At 41.2% G+C, this 27821-nt stretch overlaps 1 protein-coding gene across 2 annotated transcripts in view; it reads right to left on the reverse strand.

The window, feature by feature from the left end:
- Positions 1 to 477: 477 nt before the first annotated feature.
- The window catches only part of LOC117010618 (contactin-associated protein-like 4), a 238988-nt gene continuing 211644 nt past the window's right edge, over positions 478 to 27821 (reverse strand). The window contains exons 18-24 of one of the 2 annotated variants that reach the window (XM_033085305.1): positions 26659 to 26898; positions 23679 to 23903; positions 22044 to 22177; positions 19528 to 19615; positions 9440 to 9658; positions 9005 to 9076; positions 478 to 6039 (exon numbers count right to left, since the gene is read on the reverse strand). In XM_033085305.1, the coding sequence (XP_032941196.1) occupies positions 5846 to 6039; positions 9005 to 9076; positions 9440 to 9658; positions 19528 to 19615; positions 22044 to 22177; positions 23679 to 23903; positions 26659 to 26898 (1172 nt within the window). In that variant the 3' untranslated portion in view covers positions 478 to 5845. The remainder of the gene's footprint in view (positions 6040 to 9004; positions 9077 to 9439; positions 9659 to 19527; positions 19616 to 22043; positions 22178 to 23678; positions 23904 to 26658; positions 26899 to 27821) is intronic. The other variant, XM_033085306.1, reaches the window with a different exon arrangement.

Raw genomic sequence — 27821 nt, forward strand, 5'->3', positions numbered from 1 at the left:
CTCTGACTTTGTCAGGGTTTGGGGTTTGTTTCTTTGTAGTTCTGTATTTCTATTTTAATTTCCCTAGAAAAGAACTGTTATTCCTAATTCCCATATCTTTGCCTGAAAGCCCCTTGATTTCAAAATTATAATAATTTGGAGGGAGGGGGTTTACATTCTCCATTTTAAAGAGAAGTTCCTGCCTTTCTCAGCAGACACCTGTACTCCAAATCAAAACAGCAACTTTTTGTTCTTTGTCCATATATAAGCCGCAGCTGATTATAAACCGCACTTTGGGTTCGGACCAGAATTTTAGTCGAAATGGTGCGGCTTATAATCGTGAAATTACTGTAAGTTCTTACAGGTATCAGTATGCTAAAGACAAAAATACTGTGCTGTGCTAAAAAGTGTAACATAAAAAGACTACCAGGCCCTATCTATCTATCTGTCTATCTATCTATCTATCTATCTATCTATCTATCTATCTATCTATCTATCTATCTATCTATCTGCATAATTTGAATATTTTTTATGCTGTTATCACTAGGTTCCTGATGACAAATTCACAATGATGAAACCTGGTCCAACTCATTGACAATTTATCTTCAGTTTTCTTGGACTTCAGAAGGATTTTGAGTATCTCTTTCTCTTCTGCAGATTTAGGAATCTTGTTTTGATGCCCTCTGTTTTACCTAATCCAAAGGCATGGGTCCTGGTTCTACCTAAAATCAGGTGAATGGTAATTCAATTGAATTGGTAAAGGACATGCTAGCTGGATAAAAGATTACTAACGAATTATAACTTTTTTAGGACATATATTACACAGTAGTTTAAATATGATGTGCAATGTAGAGATTTATGTATGTATGTATGAAATTTATTTTTATATCAGTCAAATGATCTCCCAAGTCCTAGATGTAACTAGAAAACTATTTTTAAAAAGGAAAAATAAAAGGCCCTGTCTGTGTGTGAGGGATTCTGCAACCTTTTCTACCTGCAGTCTGGCTGTCTACCTCTTACAGTACTGGAGAAGCCTTCAAGATCATAATTTTTGCCCCTTGAAAAAACCCTGAAAATCTCAACTATTTGTTGAAATGGTTTGAATATTCCCAAAGGTAGTGAGTATGGGGAGGATGGCTCTGAACTCTGGATGTTTTTTCAATATTTGACATAAATACAAAGTAAATGATAAAATTTAAAGAATCTTAGCACTGACTTCATAGATTATCTGCATGCACGTGTGCACACACACATTTCCTCCTAGGCTGAAGTTGATTTTTACTGTGGATTTACCATTCTATTTAATAAGTTTAGGATTGATTTAGTCAATGTTATTTTTACAAAATGTTAAGAACATCAACATTTTATCATACATCATAAATTCATATGAAATTAAGTGAAATTTTATGTCAGTATTTGACATAAGCACATCCATCTCTCTGCAATGATATTGTGATGGTTGATTCTTAGAAATGGGAAGAGCAAAGATTAAGATGTTTGGGGATCATATCCAAAGAACAGAGCCAGTTTTTTGTAAAAAATTACTTTTCAGAGAGTCCTTCAAGAATAAAGACAAGTATGACTTCTTAGCAAAGCACAGTCTATGAATACTTTTGTGGTTTTGTTTCTGTTTCTCAAATTTGCAGCTTCAGAATTTCTGTACTCACACTCATTAAACCCTTCTTTCCTTACCATCACCACCAAAAGCAATCAGGAGAAGGTTCTGAAAAAGGAAGTTTAAAGGGCACATCCTTTCTTTTCTGTACTTTTTTAAGCATGTTTTTGTGTGCACTTAAAAAACACCCCAACACTGAAACTACTTCCATAGCTCTACACATGTATATTTTCAGTCATGTCTAGTTTCTGTACTTTTTTTCCTTCTTGATAACGCACAATCTCATTAAATGATCAGGAACACTAAGCAATTACCATTCTTTTCGCCGTGGAATTAAGTGCTTGATTAGCAAAAAAAAAAAAGTCACCTTTCTGCATATTTACTCCAGAGAATGTGCATTGCTCTCAGAGACTAGGGCACAAGTTTTTTCAGAGTTAGGATTTTTGACTTTGAAAATATTTTTCCTGTTACTAAGAAAATTATTTTCTGGTAGCGTCACATGGTTTATGTGGCTGTATCTCTGCCTTCAGTGTAAACAACTACAATTACTTCTAAAGGAAATTAATTTTATTTCAAAAGGATATTTTCTTATCAATCCCTTGCTAACTTGCAATAGTTGCATGTTCTGCAGATGATTCCTTAAAGGAATTTTGTCTTTTACATGCCTTTTTCCTTGTACAATGCTGCCAAGAATAACAATAGTGTAAATTTATTTCATCTGTGACTACATTTCATGTTAAGTTGTGCACTTGGTTTATAACATATTTTTCATTTACACAACACTAGATGTATTGGAAAATGTTTTCCCAAAACCTAACTAAATCATATTTATACGCTAAATGTTGAGTACATAAATAATTATGTACCCTTTGTAGCTAGAGCCCACACAAAGCTTTAAAAATGTACCAGCATACATGTCGCTATTTATTTTCTAATGTACTTAAGAAAAAGTATATTTGCCATGGAAAATGTGTCAATGCATAGCAAATTTTTTGCATTAGTATGTACTCTAAAATATCTATAAATAACCACACTCACCAATATATTATGTGCACTTCTACATATATTTACTGTTGGAAAAAAAATCAGTATATTGTTATCCGTTTTAAACTTTTTAATACAAATTCTTTTAAAAAATATTTTCCTCACTTTATTTTAAAAAGTCTTTATTAACAGTGAGGTGAAAAGTCACACAATGAAATAGAGAATCAGAAAAGGGACAGCACAATGTTGCATGACGTTTTAGCGCACTTCGGTGCCACCATTTTTTTATCCCCATAGAAATGCAGCAAGTAATGAAAAATGCTGCTTCATTGATTTCAAACATTTATATTTTAGATTAAGGTGACAAACATATGATCACTGTTCCTACGGATGAAAATGGGCATTTGCATCTTCAGGGAGACGTAGTTGATTTATTCTAAAAATCTACAGATGTTCATTCAACAAAATCCATATATCTTTTCCCTCAGAAAATAAAATGCCTTGAAATAAGTCGTTGAATGAAATAATGTGCCACTCAGACAGGCATTTTTATCCTCATCCACCTTTTTAGTTAGTCTGTGATATAGGGATTTTACTAATCTTTTCCCATCCTGTTCCATTTTAAAATATTGAGAAACAGGGAAAGAAAATATTCATTTGGAACAAAAGAAAGTGAGGAAAGAAAACTTTCCATTAAGACACACAATAAAACTTTACAAGGCAATTAAACTAAGAACAAGTGACTGAAAAGTTAGGTTTACATTCTTCCAACTTGTCATGCTGTGGGTAGACTTTAGGCTTTATTACGTTTATTTGAGTAACTCTTACATGAGAGTTAATATAAAAGACAATCTGTCTTTTATCATTCAATCAAAATATCTGCTTTGGTGTACTATAATTGTCATTGTCTTGTAGGTTTTGTCTCACATTGTTACTACATCCCACAATGATAAAAAATTGAGTTGACTGGGACACATCCCTGCAGATGACTCTTTTGATATTAAGTGGCACTAAGGGGTGGATACGTACATGTCTACAGCAGAAAGGGAAAACCTGAAAAGCAGAGGCTTTGGTTGCAGAGAAGTCCATGGAAGAGCTCCTCTTGAATTTAATGCAACTTAGGTCACAGCCTCAAAAAGGAGTAATAATTTTCACTTCAAATTAAGTAGACAAGAAGGTTCAAAATAGTAAACTTAGTAATTCAAAGTCTTCTTGTCATGACTCATGCGAGGCTTTCACCTCCACCACTCCCCATCCACAAACAGGATATTTTTGTCACTTATTGGGAATAGTCCAGTATTCTGGCCTTCCTAAAGATCACCTCTTATCATGAAGGAAATTGTATCAAATCCACAACATAAATCCAGTTCCTGATCCTGGGTCCTCAGCCTGATTAATCTATCAGGGATGCAAACAGAATTGCAGAAATGAAAACAAGAAAGCACAAGTTAATCTGAAGAATTTATGATTGCAGAACATCCAGGCACCAAAAAAAAGGAAATGTTTTTCTAAAAATTAAGTAGAAAGGAATGGTAGAATTCTGAAATAGAATAGAAAGTAAAGACTGATGGAAGAAAATAAGTCTTAAATGAAAATATCTGCTGGACATTTATATTCAGAATTACCATTCATGCAAAGAAATTTGCTTACTAAAGGTTTTGGCATACCATGTCAGTTTCCCATGTCTTTATAATGCTGTTTGGCACCTATGATAAACATTTTCTAAACTTCACAATCTAGGGTCTAGCTTTGATTTTTCTAATAGACTAACAATGAGAGTTCTCATTACTTTCAATGAGAGTAGATATAAATCAGTTCTGGAAGATATTTAAATTTCAAACTCAAGTCTACAAGGTCACAGAAATCCTGTTGTTTTCTCAGATCCAAGCCCTAGACATTCAGTTATCTGAGTGGGGAAAGCCAAAAAATGCTTTGTGTGGGTCAGTTACCTAAATATTGTCATCTAATGCCATTTATGATGCCCAGTTCCTGTATGTCTCTTCCAAAAGACCCACACCTTCTGCAGAATCTATGACATTCACATCAGGTCACATGGGTATTTCAGATACCCTGTGGTGTCTAAAATGACCTTACAATCTTCTTTGTAGACAACTTAAACTTAGCCTTCATATCTAACAATTTGTTTGCACAACATAGATAGCTTTCACTTACTCTGTCAGCATAGCAAGCACCTATTTAATTTTGAGTGGTTTAATCAGACCTTATCTCCCAGATGCATAATAGGTACTATTAAGAGTGCAAACGAAGGTGTTTATGTAGTGGACGCTGTATAATTTCTATAACTTAGACAAAATTAGTCTTGAGGTCTGGAGCAAATCATAGATACAACAGTTCCAGATAATATATCCATAGTGCACTGAGCATAACTTCTTAACAGAAGCATGATCACTAATTTCCAGGGACAGTAACCTTGATCTTCTTTTGGTGTTTCCACTCGATAAATTAACTACTTTTGATCTTTCACTTGATCTTTCCAAGCAAAGGTCTTGTCTTTGTTTTCCCCCTACTTCATTCAAAATGCCTGGAATGTGTGTGAGTCTTCTGGTGCTATCACCTGACTGTAAGTGAAAATCTTTTGCAAAAGAGATTTTAAAATATTTCAACCCACTATACTCTCTTCAGTTTTGCTAAGCCTGCCAAAAGGGAGGGATAATGAAGGCATCAGTCACATCCCAGGGGAAATAAATACAGTTTGTTCTGGACATCAAATGCCATGGCTCACAAGCAGATGCTGACACTAGCCAACAGCAGCTCAAAAGGCATTTTCAGTTTGAGGAAGTAAGACGGATCACCATAATGCAGCACAGTAGAATTTTTTTAGTAACACAAAGTATAAGAATCTAACTTTCACCTTGAACAAAAATCATCAATCAAATTTTAAAGAAAATTATAGGAATAAATTCATACCAATTTTCCCATTCAAAAAATCATATTCAGTGTGTACATTAAACTTCATTTGTAGAAGGTCACATTAGAACAGTCGGAAACTACCAACAATGAAATTGGCTACAATATCTAATTCACTGTTACATAAAATGCATTTACGGTATAATAGCTAAGGAATGCATGTAATTTAAAGAGGCCCGCTACAGCAATCATTGAGACTGAACATATCAAGCAGTAAATCTCAAATCCATTGCATTTAGAATAGTGTGCAAGAACTTCTTTTGTCCAGTGAGAGCCCCCTCGCCTAGCAAGAAAGTCAGACTGTCACATTATTTTACTGGATCAAATCATTAACAAAAATCAGAAGAAGTACTCCTTTTGATTTTCATTGGCTGTGTTTTGCATGCTGAGTTCACTTTTCAATGCAGATTCAGCACTGTCTTCATTTTCAGATCCTTTTGCTTCATTTTTTGAGTATATGCCTTTTTTTTTATAAATGCGTATGGCTATGGCCGTGATGCAAAGTAGGATGAATATGACAACTGCTATCACACCTAGAAGAAGAAAAGAGAAAAAAAGTAATGAGGTAGGACCGAAAAATAATAACATATAATCCAGAGAGCAGAATAAAGAAAGAATGACTACATCATATAATGGAAGGGCTTACAGGAAAGCCTGAGTTGCTTTCAAATAAGAAACAGTACTCTAGTGTAAGTTTCATGGTGATTGTTTTGAAATTTTGCACCCTATTATTATTGTTATTATTATTATTAATAATAATAATAATAATAACAAAAAATCTGCAGATCATTATAATTCCTGAATTTTTTGAATGGAAAACCACTAGGGGCCTTAGAGTACTTTTGATAAGAAAAATACTCTTTTCCTCTTTCACTATCAGGCCCTAGATCTCTGTTGACCTGGGAACTCAGGCCACTGCAAAGGAACAGTAGGGTAAGATACTTCTCACGGAGATAAGCAAGACCTTACAGACTACCAACCCATCTCCTCTCTTCCTCATTTATCCTGTCATAATGGTCTTAGGATCTTAGCTTCATGAGTCAGAGGATCAGCAGGACAGGCATTTTGAGGAGATGTGAAACGGAAGGGAAGTGGATCATGTTCATCAAAGAGGCAGAAAATAGGTCTAGGCTGTTGGGATGGAAAGGGCATCACACAGTCTGTAAAACAGTTGTAATGCAGTGGCTCAGTTACAGTAGACAAAAGGACAGTCTGTTGCAAAACTTGGTCACCACTGCAAGAAAGATAAAAATACCTAGTACCTTAGCACCATGGATAAAAATAGAGCATGCAAAATTGAGGACAGTTTTCTTGATCTCTACTGTGGGCAGCCAGGGCAGGAATATAAAGGTTTTAGATCCTTCTCTGAAATGGACTTTGCAATCTAAGTAAATATTGGTTTTATTTAAATTATCTAGAAAAGTCATTCTTTTTTGTCAGTCACAGTAACTACTTTCTCTAAGGACTTTTCAATAAACTTGTTTTGTCTGAAGTAGCTGAACTGATACCATTCTCAGTTATATTCATTTAAGGATGCTTAACCTTAAATTTTACTGAATGTTGCACAGTTTGCTTTGTTTTGACTTTTAAACAAACATAGGCAGTAAAAAAATTGTGACTGCATATTCCCAAATGTGTTTAATAACAAAAAAGTATTGTTATTATTATCTTAAAAGGATTGTAGCTATTACAGATTCAAGTTTAAAAAATGCTTTGTTGTTAGCACACTTAAAAATCCCCACCCACACTAAGTTATCTAGTACATAGTGATCATTATGTACAGATACTTATGCAAAATAATATTAATCTTTTGAAACAGTAAAGCAAGTTTTGACTAAGCTAGATGTGTAAAGAACTCAGAAAACATATTTTAAAATTCTGACCTTCCTTGAAATCAGTGGTAAAATTTGGTGTGCATAAAATTATACAGACATAAGCAGGGAAGTTTCTAGGCTTAATAATCTCATTTTTGTATCTTTTGTACTACTGTCTTGACCAAAGGTCACTGGTCAGGCAGTGTGTTTTTGCATGCACTGACCATAACAGGTGTCACTGTTTAAATGGAAAATACAAAAGTGACTGCAGTTTCTTATTGTAACTTAACCATTCATAAACCTAAACAATTTAAACTTCAACGAAAGCCTGGACAGTTTTATTCTACTAAATTCCACTAATTCCTTCATCTACTGAGGCTTAAAAAACTCTAAGAAAGTAAATTTTTTCAGAATTTAAAAGACAGAGCGGGTGACCTTTTCATGCCATTGCCCTTTCTGTCAAAAGTATCTATGCAAATTGAAACAGAGTTATACCGCCAAAACATCATGAGTGAAAACAAGTTCTATCTCCTCACCTCCTCCCAAAAGAAGAAATACTCCTAGAAATTCTTACAGAGGGTGATTGTCACAGGAGAAGATACTATGCCTTGGAAGAAAATTGGAACTGACAGAAAAATATACTCGCTTCAACACTGGTAAAAGGAGTTGAGTTTCTGATGAACCCCAAATTGTCCCTATTTAGGCTCACTTGAGTACTCCTCATTTCTGCTAAAGAGACAGAACTGGCACATTTCCTATTAGATGGATCCTTCACATAGAATTCATGAGATGGATCTTAAGGACAATCATTCAGAAAGGCACAGTGATGGAACCTGTATATCCTGATTATCAGTCCTGTACTTTAAGCACACACATCTATCCTAAGCTTTATGCTCTGTTTGTTCTGACAGGCATAAACAATAAAGGGACTTTTGCCATATTCACTTCAGAAGTAACTGAATTCTACATGGTTCTTCTCTATTCCTCTGATAAAAAAAAGTATTTTGAAAAAAAATTATGAATGGTTATTTGTAGTTGCATTTGACCTGAGAAAAATGTCCAAAAGAAATACGAAGAAAATGTTGTATTTCAAAACAACAGTAATTTTTATTATTATTGTAACATGCATTTTAAGCAGTAAATCAATGCAAGTGAAAGTCTTTCCAAAAGCACATTGCCTTCCAAACAGGAAACCAGGATGAAATTTCCTCAGACTGCCAGAGGATTGATTCAAGCAGTGTTAAACCTCATATTCTCAAGAAAAAGTCTTTGTTGTTCAGATTTAATAAAGAAGACTTTAAACTTGCAGCAAAAAGTAATTTTTTGGCAAAGTCAAGAAGAAATGATGGTTCTTTCTTAAATATATGCTTTTTCCAACGTATCCAAGCACTTTAAAAGTTGTAGACACCACTATTATGCAGATTGAAATTCTGTCCTTACTATCTTGTTTTTCAGCAGAATGTTTCAATACATGGAAACATGGCATAAATTTATGTCATAAGAAGAATATGATCAATTGTATTTTAAAACAATGCTTGGCTTTTATCTGCCTACCAGCAATAATGAAATGAAGAGTTTTTAGTAGTTTCTGTATGCACACAAAGCTAAAGTGACTTCACTTCATCACTTACGGATTCACAGTTAGAAAAAAAGTTTCCTGTGTATTTGTTACAGTCCCTATTACCTCCAATAATTGCAGAGTCACTTCTGATTGCATTAGCTAAGGGCTTTCCCTCATCTATTGGTCCAGAGTGATCTGCAGCAGAAAAAAAAAAAAAAAAGAAAAGAAAATGACAGACAAATAGATGTGGGGTTTTTTTTAGAAATTCAAACACTGTTACAGTTCATTTATAATACGGTAGAGTGGCAGTAGTGTGGGTCAGTAAGCATGCATAGAACATGAATGTAGATGACACTTTTCAGAGATAAAAAGTGTAAACATTCAGACGAAAAGAGAATGGCTAGAGAAAAGGAAGTACATATAAAAGAGAATTATTTGCAAACTACTCCTGAGATGTTAACCTGCATGGAAAAATAAAAAGTCAGTTGTGATTCAGGTCATGAGTATTCTATTTGGAATTTGCTTCAGAGACCAGATCAAGTGATAACCATATGCTACCTGCAAATGAATGGGTTGTTTCACTTGATGTTGAGTCAGCTCCAGTTAAAGTACCACAGCTGGATTCAGTGAAACGCCCTTTTACAATGACAGGGGCAGAGCTGCTGTGGTGCAGTGCAGCCTTCAAAGGAGCAATGTGGTTGAACTGCACAGAAGATAGACAGCCAACAAACCCCTGAGAGTTTGCCTTCATAGTCTCCTCATCCACATCGCTGTTTTCTGTTAATCAAAAGGAACAGAACACAATTAATCATAGTGCAAATGTACAAAATAAAGTGTCAGAAGAATAAATGAATAATTAACCTGTGTTCCTCTGAGAATATCTGAGTTGCAGTAACATATGTAGATTCACTGAATCCCTTTCTTTTCTGGCTTTAATGAAAAGACAGATACGTTCAACCTCCCATCCCTTTTTTTTTGTTGAACAGATGACAGTTGCTAATCTGCTAAGGGAAATGCTTTTAAATTATTATAGCAAGTTCCAAAGCAAAAAGTTTCTATTGCAAATAAATTACTTTAATTAAAATGCAACAAAAATATAAGACTGAAGAATGAATTCAAGAAAAATGCATTTTATTGGATTTCTTCTCATAAATACACATTTTGGAACATACTGATTCTATAAACTCATACATCTACTCCATTCCAGCACCATCAAGTCTGTCAAAATAAAAACCCTAAAGATCTCAGATCCTCAGATTCTGGAAATCTATCAAGATATCTGTGAAATGTAAAAAAAATTAATAGTATTCCAATTCACTATACATTTTAAAAGATGATACCATTACTGTTACTACAAACAGTTACTACAAAGGGGGAGGGAAAAAAAAAAAGGAGATACCTCCTCACTCCTTCCCTTGAGTTACCTTTCTGAACTCATGTGACAAGTACTTTGCATGTAACTCACTGTTAATTCAACAGGTAATACTCACTAACACACCACTTTCAATGAAGAAAACAATTCAGTTACTCTGACAGTTCTAATTTAAGCAAAAACTCTGCAAGTACTAGTCATAAAAGGAAGGGAAACAAATTTGCAAATAAAATGGTAATTTAGTCTCATTAATTTTCACTTCCAACATGTCCTGGAACCCACAAATGAACTTGAGATCTTTACAATAACTACCATAATAATTTAAAGTTTTACAGTGTACTCCTTAATAAAATTTAGGTTAATAGCAAAAAATTGGATAATATGGTAGAATGTTGCAAAATACTAGAGTAGCATTTTCTTCAACTAATCTCTGCTTATTGCAGTGATGATAGACTACTAGAGAGATGGATGTCAGTCAAAAGCCGGCTCACCTACTCTGATGGATTACATAAGAAGTTGGTTTTTTAACTCTTATGCTTTCTTTGCAGCTGTTTTCTGCCTCTATGCACTGAAGGATCTTCTAAGACTGTATGTTTTAAGAAAAAGATTAACACTGAAGTGGCAAGAAAACATTTCCGCAACCCCCCTGTGACAAAAACATATATATCTAAATATGAGTCAGATTGAAAACCTCAAGAGGAGAGTGGATTCTACCATTTTTTAGTTCCTACATGTTCCTAAATGTAAATGGTTTTTAGTTCCTAAATTCTACGAATAATTTATTAAACTTCATATATGTATAATAGGAAAGGAATATGTTAAATCCTTTGATTTCACTTGACTCCCAGGAAATATTGCTGGGATAAAGTAAAGCTTTATATTGGATCAGGAAATCTTGGTGATAAAAGTGAAAGGGCTTAGGGAAGACCACTATCATCCACTTTCCCGCTAAAGTAAAATTTAACTGACTGAAAGTGACACTCAAAAACACTCAAAAGTTGTTTATTGGAGACAGTATATTACAGTAAACTGAAGTTATGTATCCTCAAGTATCTTAATAGCAATTCATTTGCTAAGTGTACCCATGCTCACCATAGATGAAATTACTCCACCTATATTGTCTTCTTAAATAAAAGAAACAAAAAGGATCCCTCAAAACCAAAACACACTCTTTCTTTAACTCTACTTCAACTATTTGTCCTTGACAAGTAGTCAAGCAGTAAGCAGTAAGCAGACAAGTAGGCAGACTATCAGAACATTTTAAGACAAGAAATATGAGACCTTCTAATGTCTTTTTTATCTTACATTACATCACCCAAAACTGCACACCTCGAGGTGAGGCCATCCCAGCCGAGAGCAGAGCAGAGCAGAGCAGAGCATAGCAGAGGAGCATTCCCTCCCTTGCCCAGCTGTGATCCTGTGCCTGATGCTCCCCAGGACAGAGCTGGTCCTTTTGGTTGCCCAGGCACTGTTGACTCAGGTTGAACTCACTCTGGACCAGGACTCCCAGGTCCCTTTCCACTCCACTGCTCTCCAGCCTCTCAGTCCCCAGTATGTCCGTACAACCATCCCAGGTGCGGAATCCTGCTCTTGTTTTTGTCAAGCTTTACACGGTTGGTTACTGCCCAGACCTTAGATTAGCTGAGGTCTCTCTGTCGTCAAGTATCATTTTCAAACTTACTGGACTTTTGAGTGCTACATCCAAGTCATCTATGAAGATGAAGAGTACAGGCTGAGGATGGAGCCCTGTGGAACCCAGCAGTGACAGGTCCCCAGACTGATGTCACCCCATTCACTGTAAACCTTTGTGCCTGACCTGTGAGCCAGCTGCTCACCCATCACATGATGTTTTTATCCAAACATAGGCTGGACATTTTCTCCAGAAGGATCCTGTGAGAGACAGCTTCAAAAGATTTACTGAAAAAGATTACATCAACTGGCTTCCCTTGATCAACGAGGTGTGTTATGTTGTCATAAAAGGAAATCAGGTCTGATAAGCAAGACCTTCCTCTCATGGACCTGTACTAGCTGTGACTAATGGTTGCATTGTCCTTCAGCTGTTTTTCAATGCCTTCCAGAATAATCTTCTCCATAATTATAACAGGCACTGAAATGAGACTAACAGGCCTGTAGTTTCCTGGGTCAGTCTTCTTACCCTTATTGAAACCTGGGAAATGAGCAAGCTTCCAGTCAACTGGAACTTGTACAGATTCCATCATTCAAAAGCACTGAGAGAGGCAGTGACATCAGCCAGCTTTTTGAATATTCTTGCTTGCATATGGAGCAGGTCTCATAGACATACCAGGATCCAGCTGGAGCAGAAGATTCTGCACAAGTTTTCACAGAATTCACAGAATTCACAGAATTACTGGGTTGGAAGAGATGTTCAAGATCATCAAGTCCAACCCATGCCCTAACACCTCAACTAGACCATGGCACTGAGTGCCATATCCAGTGTTTTTTAAAACACATCCAGGGATGATGACTCCACCACCTCCCTGGGCAGACTATTCCAGTACTTTATCATATTTCCTGTGAACTTTTTCCTACTATCCAACCTGTATCTCCTGTGCAGCTTGAGACTGTGTCTCCTCATTCTGTCAGTTGCTGCTTGGTGAAAGAGACCAACCCCCACCTGACTACGAACGCCTTTCAGGGAGTTGTGGAGAGTGATAAGGTCACCCCTGAGTCTCCTTTTCTCCAGGCTGAACAACCCCAGCTCCCTCAGCGGTTCCTCACAGGGTTTGCCCCTCCCCAGCCTCGTTGCCTCCTCTGGGTGAGCTCAAATGTCTCAAGGTCCTTCCTAAACTGAGGGGCCAGAACTGGACACTCAAGGTGTGGCCTCACCAGTGCTGAGTACAGGGGAAGAATGACCTCCCTGCTCCTGCTGGAAACACTATTTTTGATACAGGCCAGGGGCCATTGGCCTTCTTGGCCACAGGGGTGTGGGAACCTAAGACATCCCTCTGGCTTCCCTGGATGGTTCGAGACACAGGCAGGGGGCTCAGGAAACTTGACACAGTGCCTAGGACCCCTGTGCCTTTGATTTCTCTCCCTGGAAAAAACTACCACCCTTACATGAAGAATTACAAGTCACAAAAAATAAGTAGAGTATGAGTTAGATTATTATAAGGTGAAAAAGTAGGTTTTTAAGATTGTTTATAATAATGGTCTGGGGTCAAGAGTCAAGATGGAGGAATTTGGGCGAGTTCTGTCCTTCTTTCTCCTTCTACCTAGCATCCATCTTTTGGGTGATGTTGGTATTTTTGGATTGGTTTAGAGTAGAACCAGACTGTACAATATAAGTATTGGAAGATAATTGTAAATAATGTTTACATAGTTTATAGTATAAAAAGATAATACTGCCCCAAGGGCAGGCAGTGTGCCTGGGACTGACCTGCTGAATGGACCTCAGTTAGTCAGGGAAAGAACTTTTAGATTAGATAAAATAAACCACCTCTGGAAACAACAGAAAACATCTCCCAACTCTTTCTCCGGTGCTCGGGCTGGAACACAGAGACACTAAAACAACACAGGTAGTTGTCTCAGGCCCCAGAGACATCACTGACCACACAAGGGCACACTGCTGCCTCATGTTCAGTCAGCTGTTGACCAGTACCCCCAGCTTCCTTTCTGCCTGGGCACTGTCCAGCCACACCATCCCAAGCCTGTAGCACTGCAGGGGTTATTGTGGCCAGAATGCAGGACTTGGACTTGTTAAACTTCATCCCACTGGACTCTGCCCATCCATCCAACCATTCCAGGTCTCTCTGCAGAGCAGAGAACCTTTTGCCCTTAACTGAGAGATGGATTCCATCTGGTTCCAGCATGGCAGGTACCAAAAAATTTGTCCCATGATCAAAAAATCTGAAATTTTGCCGATGACACCAACCTTTGAGCCAGTTGTTAATGATGTAAGTTCTCCTATTAGTTTCACTGCTTATCTCAGCCACCAAGGGGAGTGAGAAAAAGACTATCTGTGCCCCTGTCCTATCAACAACTTGACCCAGTGCCCTAAAGTCTCTTTTAATTTCCCTGACACTCCTCTTTTTAATCTCATCACTGCCAGCCTGGACTATCAGCAGTGGGTATTAATCAAAGGGTTGAACCCCTCGGGCAGTCTCTCAGTGATATCCCATACCTGAGCTCCAAGGAGGCAGCAAACTTCCCTGCGGGATGGGTCCAGTAGACATATGGGGCCCTATATTATTACCCTTCTTTTCTTTCTGATGTAAGAGGTGGTGATCTCTCTAACAGATGAACCATAATAAGGAGGCTCACTGGGCAGATAATTTTCTTCTAAATCATCCAGCTGACTCTCCAGATCCAGGACCTCATATCTATTCTGAAGTGGCACCTGGTTAGGGGGTGGGGTCAGGAGGAATTTTTATTATTACCTCCCTGAGCAGGGACCCATTTCCACTCCCCTTCATCCACCAGGTGCCCTTCTATTGCATGAGCGTGGGAGGCATAGGAATCCTCTGCATCTTGTTGAGCGTCCCTCAAAGATGGAAGGGCTGAACTCTACCAGTCTATTTCCCTTTCTGTAATACTCCTTAGTCTTTCACCTTCCTCCCTAAGCTCAGCCATCAGTGAAAGGAAATCATTCACACGTTCACACCACAGGCAAGCTTCTTCCACAAGACCCGCTGAAACCACTGATAAACTCAAACACTCTAGGAAGGAATGGGTCTGTACAGACACATCCTTTTTTGAAGGTTCCAATTGGTTACATGCACTTATAATAAACACAGTTTTTGATAGTGTAAAAATCATTACCAACAGAAACACTAGCATCAACCAGCGAACAGAAACACTGTAGACAACACACAGCAAATCTTTCTAGCAAGAAAACCTGCAGCCCTACTTGCAGCCATGCAAAAAGCTGTGCCACGCCCCCAGAGACATGCCACGCCCCCAGAGATGTGCCACGCCCCTGTTTGCCTTCTCCTGTTCACTGCGCTCCCTAGAGGCATCTTATAAGCAGCCAGTCAACGAGGCAGGAAGCCCCACCCTGTTTCTGCCGACTCACAAGGGGAGTTTTGTTTGAAGAAAAAAACCTGAGTCATGTTCAAATGCAGAAGAGCTCAGAAAAGTACTTCAACTGAAAATGATTCTTTTTTTAAAAAAAAGTTTCCCTATCTGGTTTTCCCGAACATTTTCAAATACAAAAAATTACATGATTTAGTATTTTGTTAACTCTTTATGTTTAGATCTCCTCACTACAACTAACACTCATTACTTTTTTTCTTCTGCCTTTGTGAAGTCTTCTTCTGTCTCTGGATAGGACTTCATAGAAATTAGAAGCCAAAGCAATCAGATTTCTAGAAGAAATAGTAACTCTCCTTTGAAAGGAGGAGAAACAGATGTTTTTTCCAGGACAGATTCTGAAGTAAACTGGGCTGAGTGCCCCAAAGGTCATTGTAACTCTTCTTTGCACTGCTGGGTCATTGCAAAGCCATCATACAATTGAAAAAAATCCCACTTCTGAATTTTTGCAACTGTATGGCTCTTTGGAAGAGACAATATTGGTCCTAGTCAAAAGACCAATAAACTATTTGTCTAAAAATGTATGTTTCCATAAATTTCATCAAATGCATTTTTGAGAAATTTTATATAAATTCTGATTTGATGTTTGATAAAAAAGATAAAATACGCTTTCAGTGTGGTATCAACCTTATGTAAGTGTGACTGCAATATAATACTACACTTCAAAACATTATATATTCCTGGTTCGATTTCATCATCAAATGTTAAAGCTTGGAGATATTTGTAACAATTTTCTTGTAGCAGCTTATATTTCAGCTAATATTGCTTTAAAATTATGATTAAGTGATCACTCTCTTTTCCATTTTCTCTGCATATCTACACATCAGTTCTTTTCTGGACTGTGACTTTTATATATAAAATCTACATTTCAAAAGTATGTATTCTGTTTGTGTTAGAGGCATTTAGTTTTCAAGTAAGAAAACAAATCAGCTACACTGAGATTCTCCTAATGATAACTACAGTAGTTTCATGAATACAAGCCGCACGGATTATAAGCTGCACCCCCGGTGCCTCGACAATGTTGCTGTCTTTGTCAATAGATAAGCCGTACCCCGAATATTAGCCGCACTTTCGTTCGTCGCGAGAATCCGTGCGCAGCTTTCACAAATTGGCCAATTAGTAACAGGATCGCGGCATAGCGGGCTTTACTGGCTCGGGGCGGGGCCAGGCAGGCTCGGCCCGCTCATGGTTGCCGACGGGGCCGGGTGGCCCAGCTCAGCGCCACGGCTCGGCGGGGCTGGCCGGGTGGTGCTGCCACCGCCGCCGGGCTCGCTGGCCCCCCTCTCCCGTCAGCACCGCCCCGCTGCCGCGTTCGCTCGCCCGGCTGGCAGGGCTGCCGCCGCCGCCGCCGGGCTCGCCGGCCGCCCCGCGCCGCGTTCGCTCGCCCGGCCGGCGGGCTGCCACCGCCGCCGCCGCCGGGCTCGTCGCTCGCCCCGCGCCGCGTTCGCCCCGCACCGCGTTCGCTCGCGCCGCGTTCGCTCGCCCTGCGCCGCGCCTCGCTCGCCCCGCGCCGCGTTCGCTCGCGCCGCGTTCGCTCGCGCCGCTTTCGCTCGCCCTGCGCCGCGCCTCGCTTGCCCCGCGCCGCGTTCGCTCGCGCCGCTTTCGCGAGCGCCGCGTTCGCGAGTGCCGCTTTCGCGAGCGCCGCTTTCGCTCGCCCTGCCGGCAGGGCTGCCGCCGCCGCCACCAGGCTTGCCGGCCGCCCCCTCCCGTCTGCACCGCCGCCGCGTTTCCTCGCCCTGACCGGCACTGCAGGCCCCCGCACCACCGGGCTCCCCCACGCTGCTGGCCCCGATTCTGCTGGGCTTCCCCCGCTGCCAGGCAGCCCCACCCGTCGGCCTTCCTGCTTCTGCCATGCTCCCCTGCACTGCTAGCCCCAGTTCTCCCGGGCTCCCCCGCCCTGCTGGCCCGGGCTCTGCCGCCCCCCTGCCCCGCCCTGCTGGCTCAGGCTCTACCGCCCGCCCCCCACACTGCTGGCCCCGCCTCTGCCAGGCTTTCCCACCTCTGCCGGGGCCGGCCGGGCTCCAGCTTGGCTTGGGGCTGCCGCGGGCTCTCACTTCTGTGTTGGTAGCTTTTAGAATTTTGTTAATGTATTAGCCGCCCCGGAATATTGGCCGCACTTGCGGGTTTCCACCAAAATTTTGGTCAAATTGGTGCGGCTTGTATTCGTGAAATTACTGTAACTAATAATTAAGATTTTTTAAATGGTCTTTAAACATAATTTCTAAATTTCTTTAATACATTTTAAGCTATTTAGCATTTGGTAATTGTACTCATAAAAATAACTATCACTGCATGAATTTTATTGTATATTTTAAATTATTCTTCAATCTTTTCTAGATAATGCTCTCATAATTGACATAAAGAACCACCTATTTGACAGATAAAGAATTAATTGGATCTCCTTATCCAAACAGGTCTATGTCTAAGTAGGGATTGTTGACAGGTGGTGCTCCTCTGGGGCCCACACTGATAAAATTTCTGTTCAGTATCTTCTCTAATGACACCAAGAATAGGATTGAGTGCATCTGAAGCAAGTCTGTGGATGACATTATACTGAATTGTTCAGTTGACACACCTGGGAGATGGAATGCCACCCAGAGGGACATTGACAGGCTTGAGGACCAGGACCAAGTGAATCTCACGAAATTCAACAATGGCAAGTGCAAAGTTATGCACCTGGATCTGGCAACTCCCAATATCATCACAAAATAGGATGAATGGATTGAGAGCAACCCTGAGGAGAAAAACTTGGGGGTGTTGGTGGACGAGAAGCACAAAATGGGCCAGCAATACACATTTGCAGCCCAAAAGCCCTTTGTATTCTGGGACTGTTCAGGGCCAGGTTGGATGCAGCTCCGACAAACCTGGTCTCGTGGAAGGTGCTCCTGCCTATCACAGAGGGGTTAGAACGAGGTGATCTTTAAGGTCCCTTTCAATCCAGACCACTCCATGATTCCACACTGTATCCAAAGCAGTGTGGCCAGCAGGGCAAGAGAGGTGGCTCTGCACCTCTCATGTGCTCCAGTGAGACCCCACCTGGAACACTGCATCCAGCTCTAGGGTCCCCAGCATAGGAAGGGGAAGGACTTATTAAAGCAAGTCTAGAGAAGGACTGTGAAGATGATCAAAGTAGTGGAGCATTTCTCCTATAAGACAGAGAGTTTGGGTTGTTCAAACCTGGAGAAGTCTCCAAGGTGATTTCATAGCAGCCTTCCACTACCTAAAGGAGGCTACAAGAAAACTGATGAGTGACATTTTACATATGCATGTAGTAAAAGGAGAGAGTGGAATTGCTATAACCTGCACAACTGTAGTTTTAACTAGGAAATGAGGAAGAAATTCTATGCTGTGTGGGTAAGAGACACTGGAACAGATTGTCCAGGGAAGCAGTGCATGTCCTCATGGGAAGTGTTCAAGGCCAGTGCATGAAGTTTTGAATGACCTTGTCTGGAGGAAGGCATTCTGGCATATAGCAGGGAAGTTGGAACTAGATGATCTTTTATGTCCTTTTCAACCCAAAACACTCTATGATTCTATGAAATTACTTTAGAGGAAAGAGAAATATTCTTTACATTTGCACCAGCACCAAATCTTCTTCTATCACTGGGTTTTACCAATGTGAAAAGTATGAAAATAACAAGATCTTAAAAGTTTTAGCGCAGGCTATTGCTATTTTCTTTTAAGAACATCAAAAAGTGGTCACTGTAGGTAAGTAAATTTAATTTTGATCATTATTGCAGAGAAAAAGACATATTTTGAAGAATCATCATGAGATAAAGAATATCCAGCAAAGATTTGACTTACATTACCATGTTCTTCACTGTTTGCATCAACACCTAATCACAGGAAGTTTTTCAAGTATGATATGTGATGAATAGTACTATATCATCTTTGTATGATCTTAATTTGATTTGTTATTTCTCCAGAATAGAAAACAAAGTGTTGTTTCTTAATGCTTGATTGCAAAACGGGAGAGAAGTGTACAATTATTTTTAATGGAACCCACTCGATAATTTTTTCAGGAAGCACTTATTTGTGATTATATCTGTATTTCAACAAGACTGAAGCTTCTACCTTGATTGTGACTCTGTGTCTAAGTAAATCCACAATAACAAATGTCTCTCAATGACATTTGTGTTATTATTTTTCATGCCCCATGATGACATTTTGATCCATGTTTTAGAAAACCTTGCAGTTTTAGAAAATGCTGCGGTGTTCCACTTACCTAAAATTTTGCCAAGTGTGAGAGACTTGATTGCATTCAATTCTGTGCCTGAAGACAGAATAAACTTCATTCTTTCATTCTGGTTAACCTATGAAATGATAGAGTGAGGAACAAAGTAGAATAATGGAAGAGATAGTCAATATTTTCAAAGAAGCAGGTAAGAACAAGGCTAAAAATAAGAGGGTCTCAGAGAAGTACAGTAAATTCACGAATACAAGCCACACGGAATATAAGCCGCACTGCTGGTGTGTTGGCAACATTGTTGCCTTTGTTAATAGATAAGCCGCACCCGGAATATTAGCCGCACTTTAGTTCGCAGCGAACTTTCACAAAATCGTCATTTAGTAACACAATCGCGGGTTCGCTGGGGCTTACTGGCTTACTGCTGACCTCGGAAACATTGTTTCCAAGTGAAAAAAGACACACCCTTTATTTACAAGCCGAAAAAGACAGGAACAATAGTGTGGTCATTTTGCGAGCATTCCCAATGGATCCGCGTTGCCTTTAAACAGCCGCTCAGCCGCGCAGGCAAGTATCTGAGCTCCGAGCGGAGCCACATCTCCGTGCACCGTGCTGGCACAGGAGCGGCCGTTGTAGCCCTTGCGGCCCGCGGGGGAAGCGGCCCCGTTTTAGCCCCCGCGGCCCGCGGGGGGAGCGCCGCTCTGGCCCTCGCAGCCCGCGGGGGAAGCGGCCCCGTTTTAGCCCCCGCGGCCCGCGGGGGGAGCGCCGCTCTGGCCCTCACAGCCCGCGGGGGGAGCGGCCCCGTTTTAGCCCCCGCGGCCCGCGGGGGGAGCGCCGCTCTGGCCCTCGCAGCCCGCGGGGGGAGCGGCCCCGTTTTAGCCCCCGCGGCCCGCGGGGGGAGCGCCGCTCTGGCCCTCGCAGCCCGCGGGGAAAGCGGCCCCGTTTTAGCCCCCGCGGCCCGCGGGGGGAGCGCCGCTCTGGCCCTCGCAGCCCGCGGGGGAAGCGGCCCCGTTTTAGCCCCCGCGGCCCACAGGGGGTGCGCCGCTCTGGCCCTCGCAGTCCGCGGGGGGAGCGGCCCCGTTTTAGCCCCTGCGGCCCACGGGGCGAGCGCCGCTCTGGCCCTCGCAGCCCCGCAGGGGCAGCGGCCCCATTGTAGCCGTTGCGACTGCGGGGGGAGCGGCCGTTGTAGCCCTCTCCCTGCGGGCTGAGCAGCTCCCCCAGCCCTCTCCCTGCGAGCCGATTGCCCACTTCATCCCTCTCCCTGCGGGGAGAGAGGCTCCCCCAGCCCTCTCCCTGCGAGCCCAGCCAGCCCCGTAGCCGCACAAGACTGAAAACACTTTAAAAAGTACAGAGAAATATCACACACTTTTATCGAACTGCCGAGGTAACTCACCCCGATAACAACCCCCGCCCCTCAGTAACGCCGCCATCCACAGGCAGGCAATAAGCTGTTCTCTGATTGGTTCATCATCGGAACAACGGGAAACCGTGGATTTCAGACTGTTTTGGCTTGGGACTGGACCAGCATGATACTAGGTAAGGGTAGACATCACATTTTTGTCCATAGATTAGCCGCACCGGAATATTGGCCGCATTTTCGGGTTTCCACCAAAATTTTAGTCTTCTTGCTGCGGCTTGTATTCGTGAAATTACTGTATTTGTTATTTATAGCATAAAAACTCATCAGGAAATAGATTATCAGCTTCCTCAGATCACTGATTATAACTGATATTCTTAACCATCACACTTAATAAGCCTTTATTTATCTTATTGATTCAGCTAATTCCTTCTTATTCACCTCTAAGATGAATAAAAATAGAAAGCCTTTAAGAATATAAAAAAGTATCTTTTCATTTAAAAAAGGCACTCAATATTTAAGTTCATAAAGATCAAAAATAGTGTAAATACTCTGCCTCTCAGGGTACCTCTAGAACAACTTCAAGCCAAGTACCCTTACAAACTCAAGTTCTAGCCTCAAAATACTAAATTGTAATATACAGATATTTTGAATTTAAAATTTAAAAAAATACTTTTTGCATGTTAGTGTCAACAATTACCAAATAAATGTTTCTATTTTATCATGTAATTTCCACAAAAATAACAAAATAGCTTATGCTACACTCTTTTGATGATGCAAAAGAAACCACAGAAAGTTTTAAAAATATAATTAAATTGTTATCTGGTTGGTAATATATTCTTGTAGTTTAATACATAATTTAAATTTTAAAAATGAAAATGCAAGACCTAAACTAAACAACAGCAGTCATACACATTTACCGAATTTTGAAAAGTTAACCATCAAACAATTAACTGCATTTTCATTTAAAATTATGAGGCAATACTGATCTTTTGAAATAAACAAAATTGACATCAAAGAGATTGGCTAACATTAATTTTGACTGTGCATCATGAGAGTGTAAACTCTGCTTTGATTATTTGAGATATTAAGGCACATTTTATTTGGGAGTAATTGCCTCGTAGTAAGTATTTACTTCATTTTGCTTGTCTACTTTTTTTATGATAATCCATGATTTTTCCCTCCCTAAAAGAATTACCTCTATAAAGAGTGTTTCCTCCTCTCTGTTAATCTTCACATGTTGTAGTTGTCCATTAGCCATGCTTTTGAAACTGATGCTGAAGACATCAGGATCTTCATGGCTATCTAGCTTGTACCTAATCTGTAAACTTCCTGAAGGGATAAAGAGAGCAAAGGTGTAATGCACTACATACACCATAAGCAGTATAGATCATATACTACTTCTCAGGAGTACTTCAAGGGTAAAACAAATGCTTGATTTGATTAAGGACTTAGCCATCAGAAATTGATACAAGTGAGAAATTAAAGACAACAGAATGAGTAATAGCAATGTTGGAAGCACAATATAGTCATAAGCTGTCTCAATTTAGATGATTGAGTTAAAATTTGGGCAGAAATTTTATAATTACAGTAATTTCATGACTATAAGGTGCACCGGCTTAAAAGGCACACTTCCGGGTTGGCAAATTTCCCAACTTTGTCCATATATAAGGCGCACCAGATTATAAGGTGCACTTCCGGGTTTCCATCAAAATTTTAGTCACAAGGGGGTGCCTTATAGTCGTGAAATTACTGTATTTTCAAAATTTAGCTGAGAAAGACTCAGTCTGGTAGTTCTCATAATTGTGACTTACAAAATATAACTCATAATTCTTGAATGTTTTCTCTCTTCAGTCCTGTAAACCTCTGACTATTTGAAAGTCAAATAGAATGTAGTGTACTAACTCCTAGATCACTTTCCATTCCTTACCATTAGCTCCCAGAATACCATTTGTAAACACAAATAATCACACAAAGACTCAGAAGAGAACACAGAGGCAATGTAGTTTCCTAGTCAGAAATTCCTTCTCAGCTGCAGATAGACCACAACTTTCTATTCATGCTCCAGAAATCAGGGCCAATGCCAGACTCAGGCCAGTCAGGAGCAAAACGTGTTCCGCGTCACATGATGAAGAGGACAATACAGCTATTCTGTATCTTATATCTATATTCTATATCTTATATTCTATATCTATATCCAGCACAGAACCTTCCTTAAGCACAGAACAACTGCGACTGCAAAGAGTCTTTGATAAACCTGAAGATTTAACTCAGTCTTTGGGGTTATTTTACTTAAAAAAAAAAAACAAAACAAAACAAAAAATAAACCTAGATGAAAGAATGTAAAAGAATCCAAGTAATAATTAATATTCAGCTTAAATAGAAACATTAATAATGTCACATGTATTTTTACAGCTATGCATATATATATTTATATTTCATAGGTATGTAAGTAGTCTATGAAATAATTTTAATGAAATTACCTATTAATTTGGGAAATGGATAATGCACTTTCATAAGTATTTTATTTTGTTATTTATTTTGAGGATGGCAATTAATAGGCCTCATGTGTAGAACACAGCACAGATAAATTTTAATTTCAATTTCTGAACTTTAAAACCCAAAAATTTCCAAAGGATTTTCAGAAATAAACATTTTTGACAACATGATAAAAAAAAAAAAGTAGGAAAAGTTGAAAGTGCGAAAAATAAACCATCTAAAGAAACATCAGGACAGTATGTAGTTTGTGATTCAGGTCTGGAAATCAGAGAGAATTAGAGCTGACAGTCATGATGTTCATTAGTGTTTCCAGACATCCAATCTGAGAACTCACCATTCCTGGTGAGAATGACCGAGAGGTATTCCTTGTAGAAGGAGCTGACATAGAGAAGTAAGCTTGGTGTCTGTGTTGTTCGAAAGGCAAACGTAATTGCTTCCCTGGTCAGTGTCATGTCAGCATAGAAAGAAGAAGCATGAGAACTGTAATTTTTAGCTAATGTGTAGTATTCTTGAAAGTTGTATGTCACAGAAGTGCCAGCCCAAAAATAGGCAGAGATTTCTGAAACAAAAAGTAAATCAATATTTAAATATAATGTATAATAACACTAGAAATCTTTTTTTTTGTTTGGTTGCATTTTTTTTTCTTTCTGCCACACCACAGAACAAAATAAAATGTATTCTAAATTTTTGTGATAGAACTAAAAAGTAAATATAAATAAAACTAGCATTTTGAACTACAGAGAGATATAAGAAATTACCTGGTCTGAGGGCAAAAGCTCATTCAGATGTGTGTCTTAAATATCTGTTTCATGGAGAAGTGCCTTTTTTTCTAGGTTATTTTCTATTGATCATCCTAGTCCTCAAGCACAATATATTCTGTCTTGTATGTATACTGCTTCTACAAAGAAGTGGGTGCAGCAATTTGAATCCTAACATGCAGATTAGATGAAACACATTTGAGGTAGAAGAGACGGGTCCAGTAGGAGAAAGAAAAGGAAAACAGCAACTATCTTATGGTCTTCTTAGGGATGAATCACCTACAGAGGGCTTCTGTAATTCTGTGAATTCTCATAGCTGTTTTCTGCTAAATACAATTGTCCTAGTGTTTTTGATCACATCTTTCACGCTTTGGAGAAATTTCTTGAAGTTTCTGTAATCTGGCTGAGTATTTGACAAAGGCTGACGTCAAGTTATTATTTAGGTCATCCTGCACTTTTAGCAACAGAAATTACTCTGTCTCTACCGAATATTACAGCATGACCATTAGTCTCTTCTGATGCAGAGGCGGAAGCATTATTCCTCATACAGTGGCATTAGATCTGAAGTGCTAGATATGGAAAGTCTTCAAAAGGGTTCTTCACTTTTATGGTGGCAGTGATGACAGGGCAGATTTTTTGCTAATTTAGAGGAATATGAAGTTGTGGCATACAAGCCACTTTTAATAAGAATGCACTTAATATATGGAGGAAGCAAGATCTTTTGCAAATCTGAATTACAGTAGTTTCACGAATACAAGCCGCACGGAGTATAAGCTGCACTTCCGGTGCCTCGACAATGTTGCTGTCTTTGTCAATAGATAAGCCGCACCCCGAATATTAGCCGCACTTTCGTTCGTAGCGAGAATCCGTGCGCAGCTTTCACAAATTGGCCAATTAGTAACAGGATCGCGGCATAGCGGGCTTTACTGGCTCGGGGCGGGGCCAGGAAGGCTCGGCCCGCTCATGGTTGCCGACGGGGCCGGCCGGGTGGTACTGCAGCCGCCGCCGGGCTCACTGGCCCCCCTCTCCCGTCAGCACTGCCTCGCTGCCGCGTTTGCTCGTCCTGCCGGCGGGCCAGCCGCCGCCACCGCTGCGAGGCACGCTGGTCGCCCCGCCGCTGCGTTTACTCGCCCTGCTGGCGGGCCGGCCGCTGCCGCCGGGCCAGCCGCTGCCGCCACTGCGAGGCACGCCGGCCGCCCCGCCGCTGAGTTTACTCGCCCTGCCAGCGGGCCAGCCGCTGCCGCCGCTGCGAGGCACGCCGGCTGCCCCCTCGCTGAGTTTACTCGCCCTGCCGGCGGGCCAGCCGCTGCCGCCGCTGCGAGGCATGCCGGCCGCCCCGCCGCTGAGTTTACTCGCCCTGCCGGCAGGCCAGCCGCTGCCGCCGCTGCGAGGCACGCTGGCCGCCCCGCCGCTGAGTTTACTCGCCCTACCGGTGGGCCAGCCGCTGCCGCCGCTGCCAGGCACGCCGGCCGCCCCGCACCATGTTTGCTCGCCCGGCCGGCAGGGCTGCCGCCGCCGCCAGGCTCGCCGGCCGCCCCCTCCCGTCTGCACCGCCGCCGCGTTTCCTCGCCCTGGCCGGCACTGCAGGCCCCCGCACCGCCGGGCTCTCCCACGCTGCTGGCCCCGATTCTGCTGGGCTTCCCCCGCTGCCAGGCAGCCCCACCCGCCGGCCTTCCTGCTTCTGCCATGCTCCCCTGCACTGCTAGCCCCAGTTCTCCCGGGCTCCCCTGCCCTGCTGGCCCGGGCTCTGCCGCCCCCCCTGCCCCGCCCTGCTGGCTCAGGCTCAGCCGCCCACCCCCACACTGCTGGCCCCGCCTCTGCCAGGCTTTCCCACCTCTGCCGGGGCCGGCCGGGCTCCAGCTTGGCTTGGGGCTGCCGCGGGCTCTCACTTCCGTGTTGGTAGATTTTAGAATTTTGTTCATGTATTAGCCGCCCTCGAATATTAGCCGCACTTCCGGGTTTCCACCAAACTTTTGGTCAAATTGGTGCGGCTTGTATTCGTGAAATTACTGTATATGCAAACACCAAAACTCCTAGATAAACTTTCATTTTTGAAATTCAGCCTTGATGACTTGTGATCATCTACCAGTATGACAACTTCACCAAAGAAGTACCTTTAAAAGACTTGGAAAATGGGCCCAGTCATATATGCAAAGATCTTACTTTCTTCTTACAGTAAAAAGTAGATTTAAGTTCACCTGCTTCTTGGTTTGTTTTCCAAACTCAGACTTAGTTTTGAGACCACTATTTGAAAGACAGAAATTCAAATGATTTACCATAAAAATATATTTCCTAGATTTGTAATAGTATCAAAGGATCAAAAAAGTTGCAAGAAGATGTTGATCCTGCTAGTTAATGTGGTTCCTGCTTAAATGGTGTATATTGAAGTTCTCTCTGAAAGAAGAGTGTTGAGTAAAACTTACAGATATTTACCTACATTATGTAAATCAAATATTTTGCAAGCATTTAAACACATCTTTAAGGGAATGTGAAGATCTTGACCTGGACTGTATGATCCTGTTTTCAATAACTGATAAAGCTAAAAGACATGCTTGCCTTTCTTACAGAATGGACCAGCATAGGCTGAGAAAGTGCAGTCACAGGAGAATCCACTGTACTTCTCTCTACATTTTCCACCATGGTGACACAGGTTACCATAGCTGCTACAATGTCCAGGACAGCCTGGTTCAACTCCTGGTGTTATCCTTGCTCTCTCTTCCAGATCAACGGCCATTCCATTCAATCGTAATGAGCGAATGCATCCTAAAAATCCCTTTTGCCTGGATGCTGTTCCACCTGAAAATAAATTTATAGGAATTTTAAAACTTTAAAATAATTGGTATGCAAAACCGTCTTTATAGTTTACCGTCTATGAAAAGTATAATATGACTTTTCAAGACATAAGTTAATTCATGTGAAAATATTTCTAAATAGTTTTAGAAGAGGAGGAGAGGGAGGGGAGGGGAGGGGAGGGGAGGGGAGGAGAGGAGAGGAGAGGAGAGGAGAGGAGAGGAGAGGAGAGGAGAGGAGAGGAGAGGAGAGGAGAGGAGAGGAGAGGAGAGGAGAGGAGAGGAGAGGAGAGGAGAGGAGAGGAGAGGAGAGGAGAGGAGAGGAGAGGAGAGGAGAGGAGAGGAGAGGAGAGGAGAGGAGAGGAGAGGAGAGGAGAGGAGAGGAGAGGAGAGGAGAGGTTTCCTTATTTCAGTATTCTACTGACTGATAAACTGACCTGTGTCTATCTGTCTGCAAATCTTACAGTATGGATGATGATACCTGTATCGTTAAATTTTTTGTGGAGAAGCTGGCAGCCCATGGCTTGAACAGGGGAACTCCTTGCTCTGTTAAAAACTGGTGGAATGGCCAAGCTCAGAGAGTGGTGGTGAAGAGAATTACACCCAGCTGATGGCCAGTCACTGATTAGGTTCCCCAGGGCTCAGTGATATAATTGTACTTTTGTCTAATATCTTTATTGGTGATTTGGATGTGGATATTGTGTGCAACTGCAGTAAGTTTGGAGATGATACTATGCTGGGTAGGAGTGCTGATCTACTGAAGGCTAGGAAGGATCTGCTAGGGAGTCTGGACAGGCTAGACAGGCTGAGGTCAATTGTGCAAAGTTCAACAAATTAGAATTCTGGCAATTCTGTACTTTGGTCAAAACAACCTGATGCAAGTCTGCAGGCTTGGAGAAGAGTGACTGGAAAGCTTCCTGCTGGAAAAGA

The sequence above is a fragment of the Catharus ustulatus genome, chromosome Z, assembly GCF_009819885.2.
Source record: "Catharus ustulatus isolate bCatUst1 chromosome Z, bCatUst1.pri.v2, whole genome shotgun sequence".
NCBI classification, from domain to species: Eukaryota; Metazoa; Chordata; class Aves; order Passeriformes; family Turdidae; genus Catharus; species Catharus ustulatus.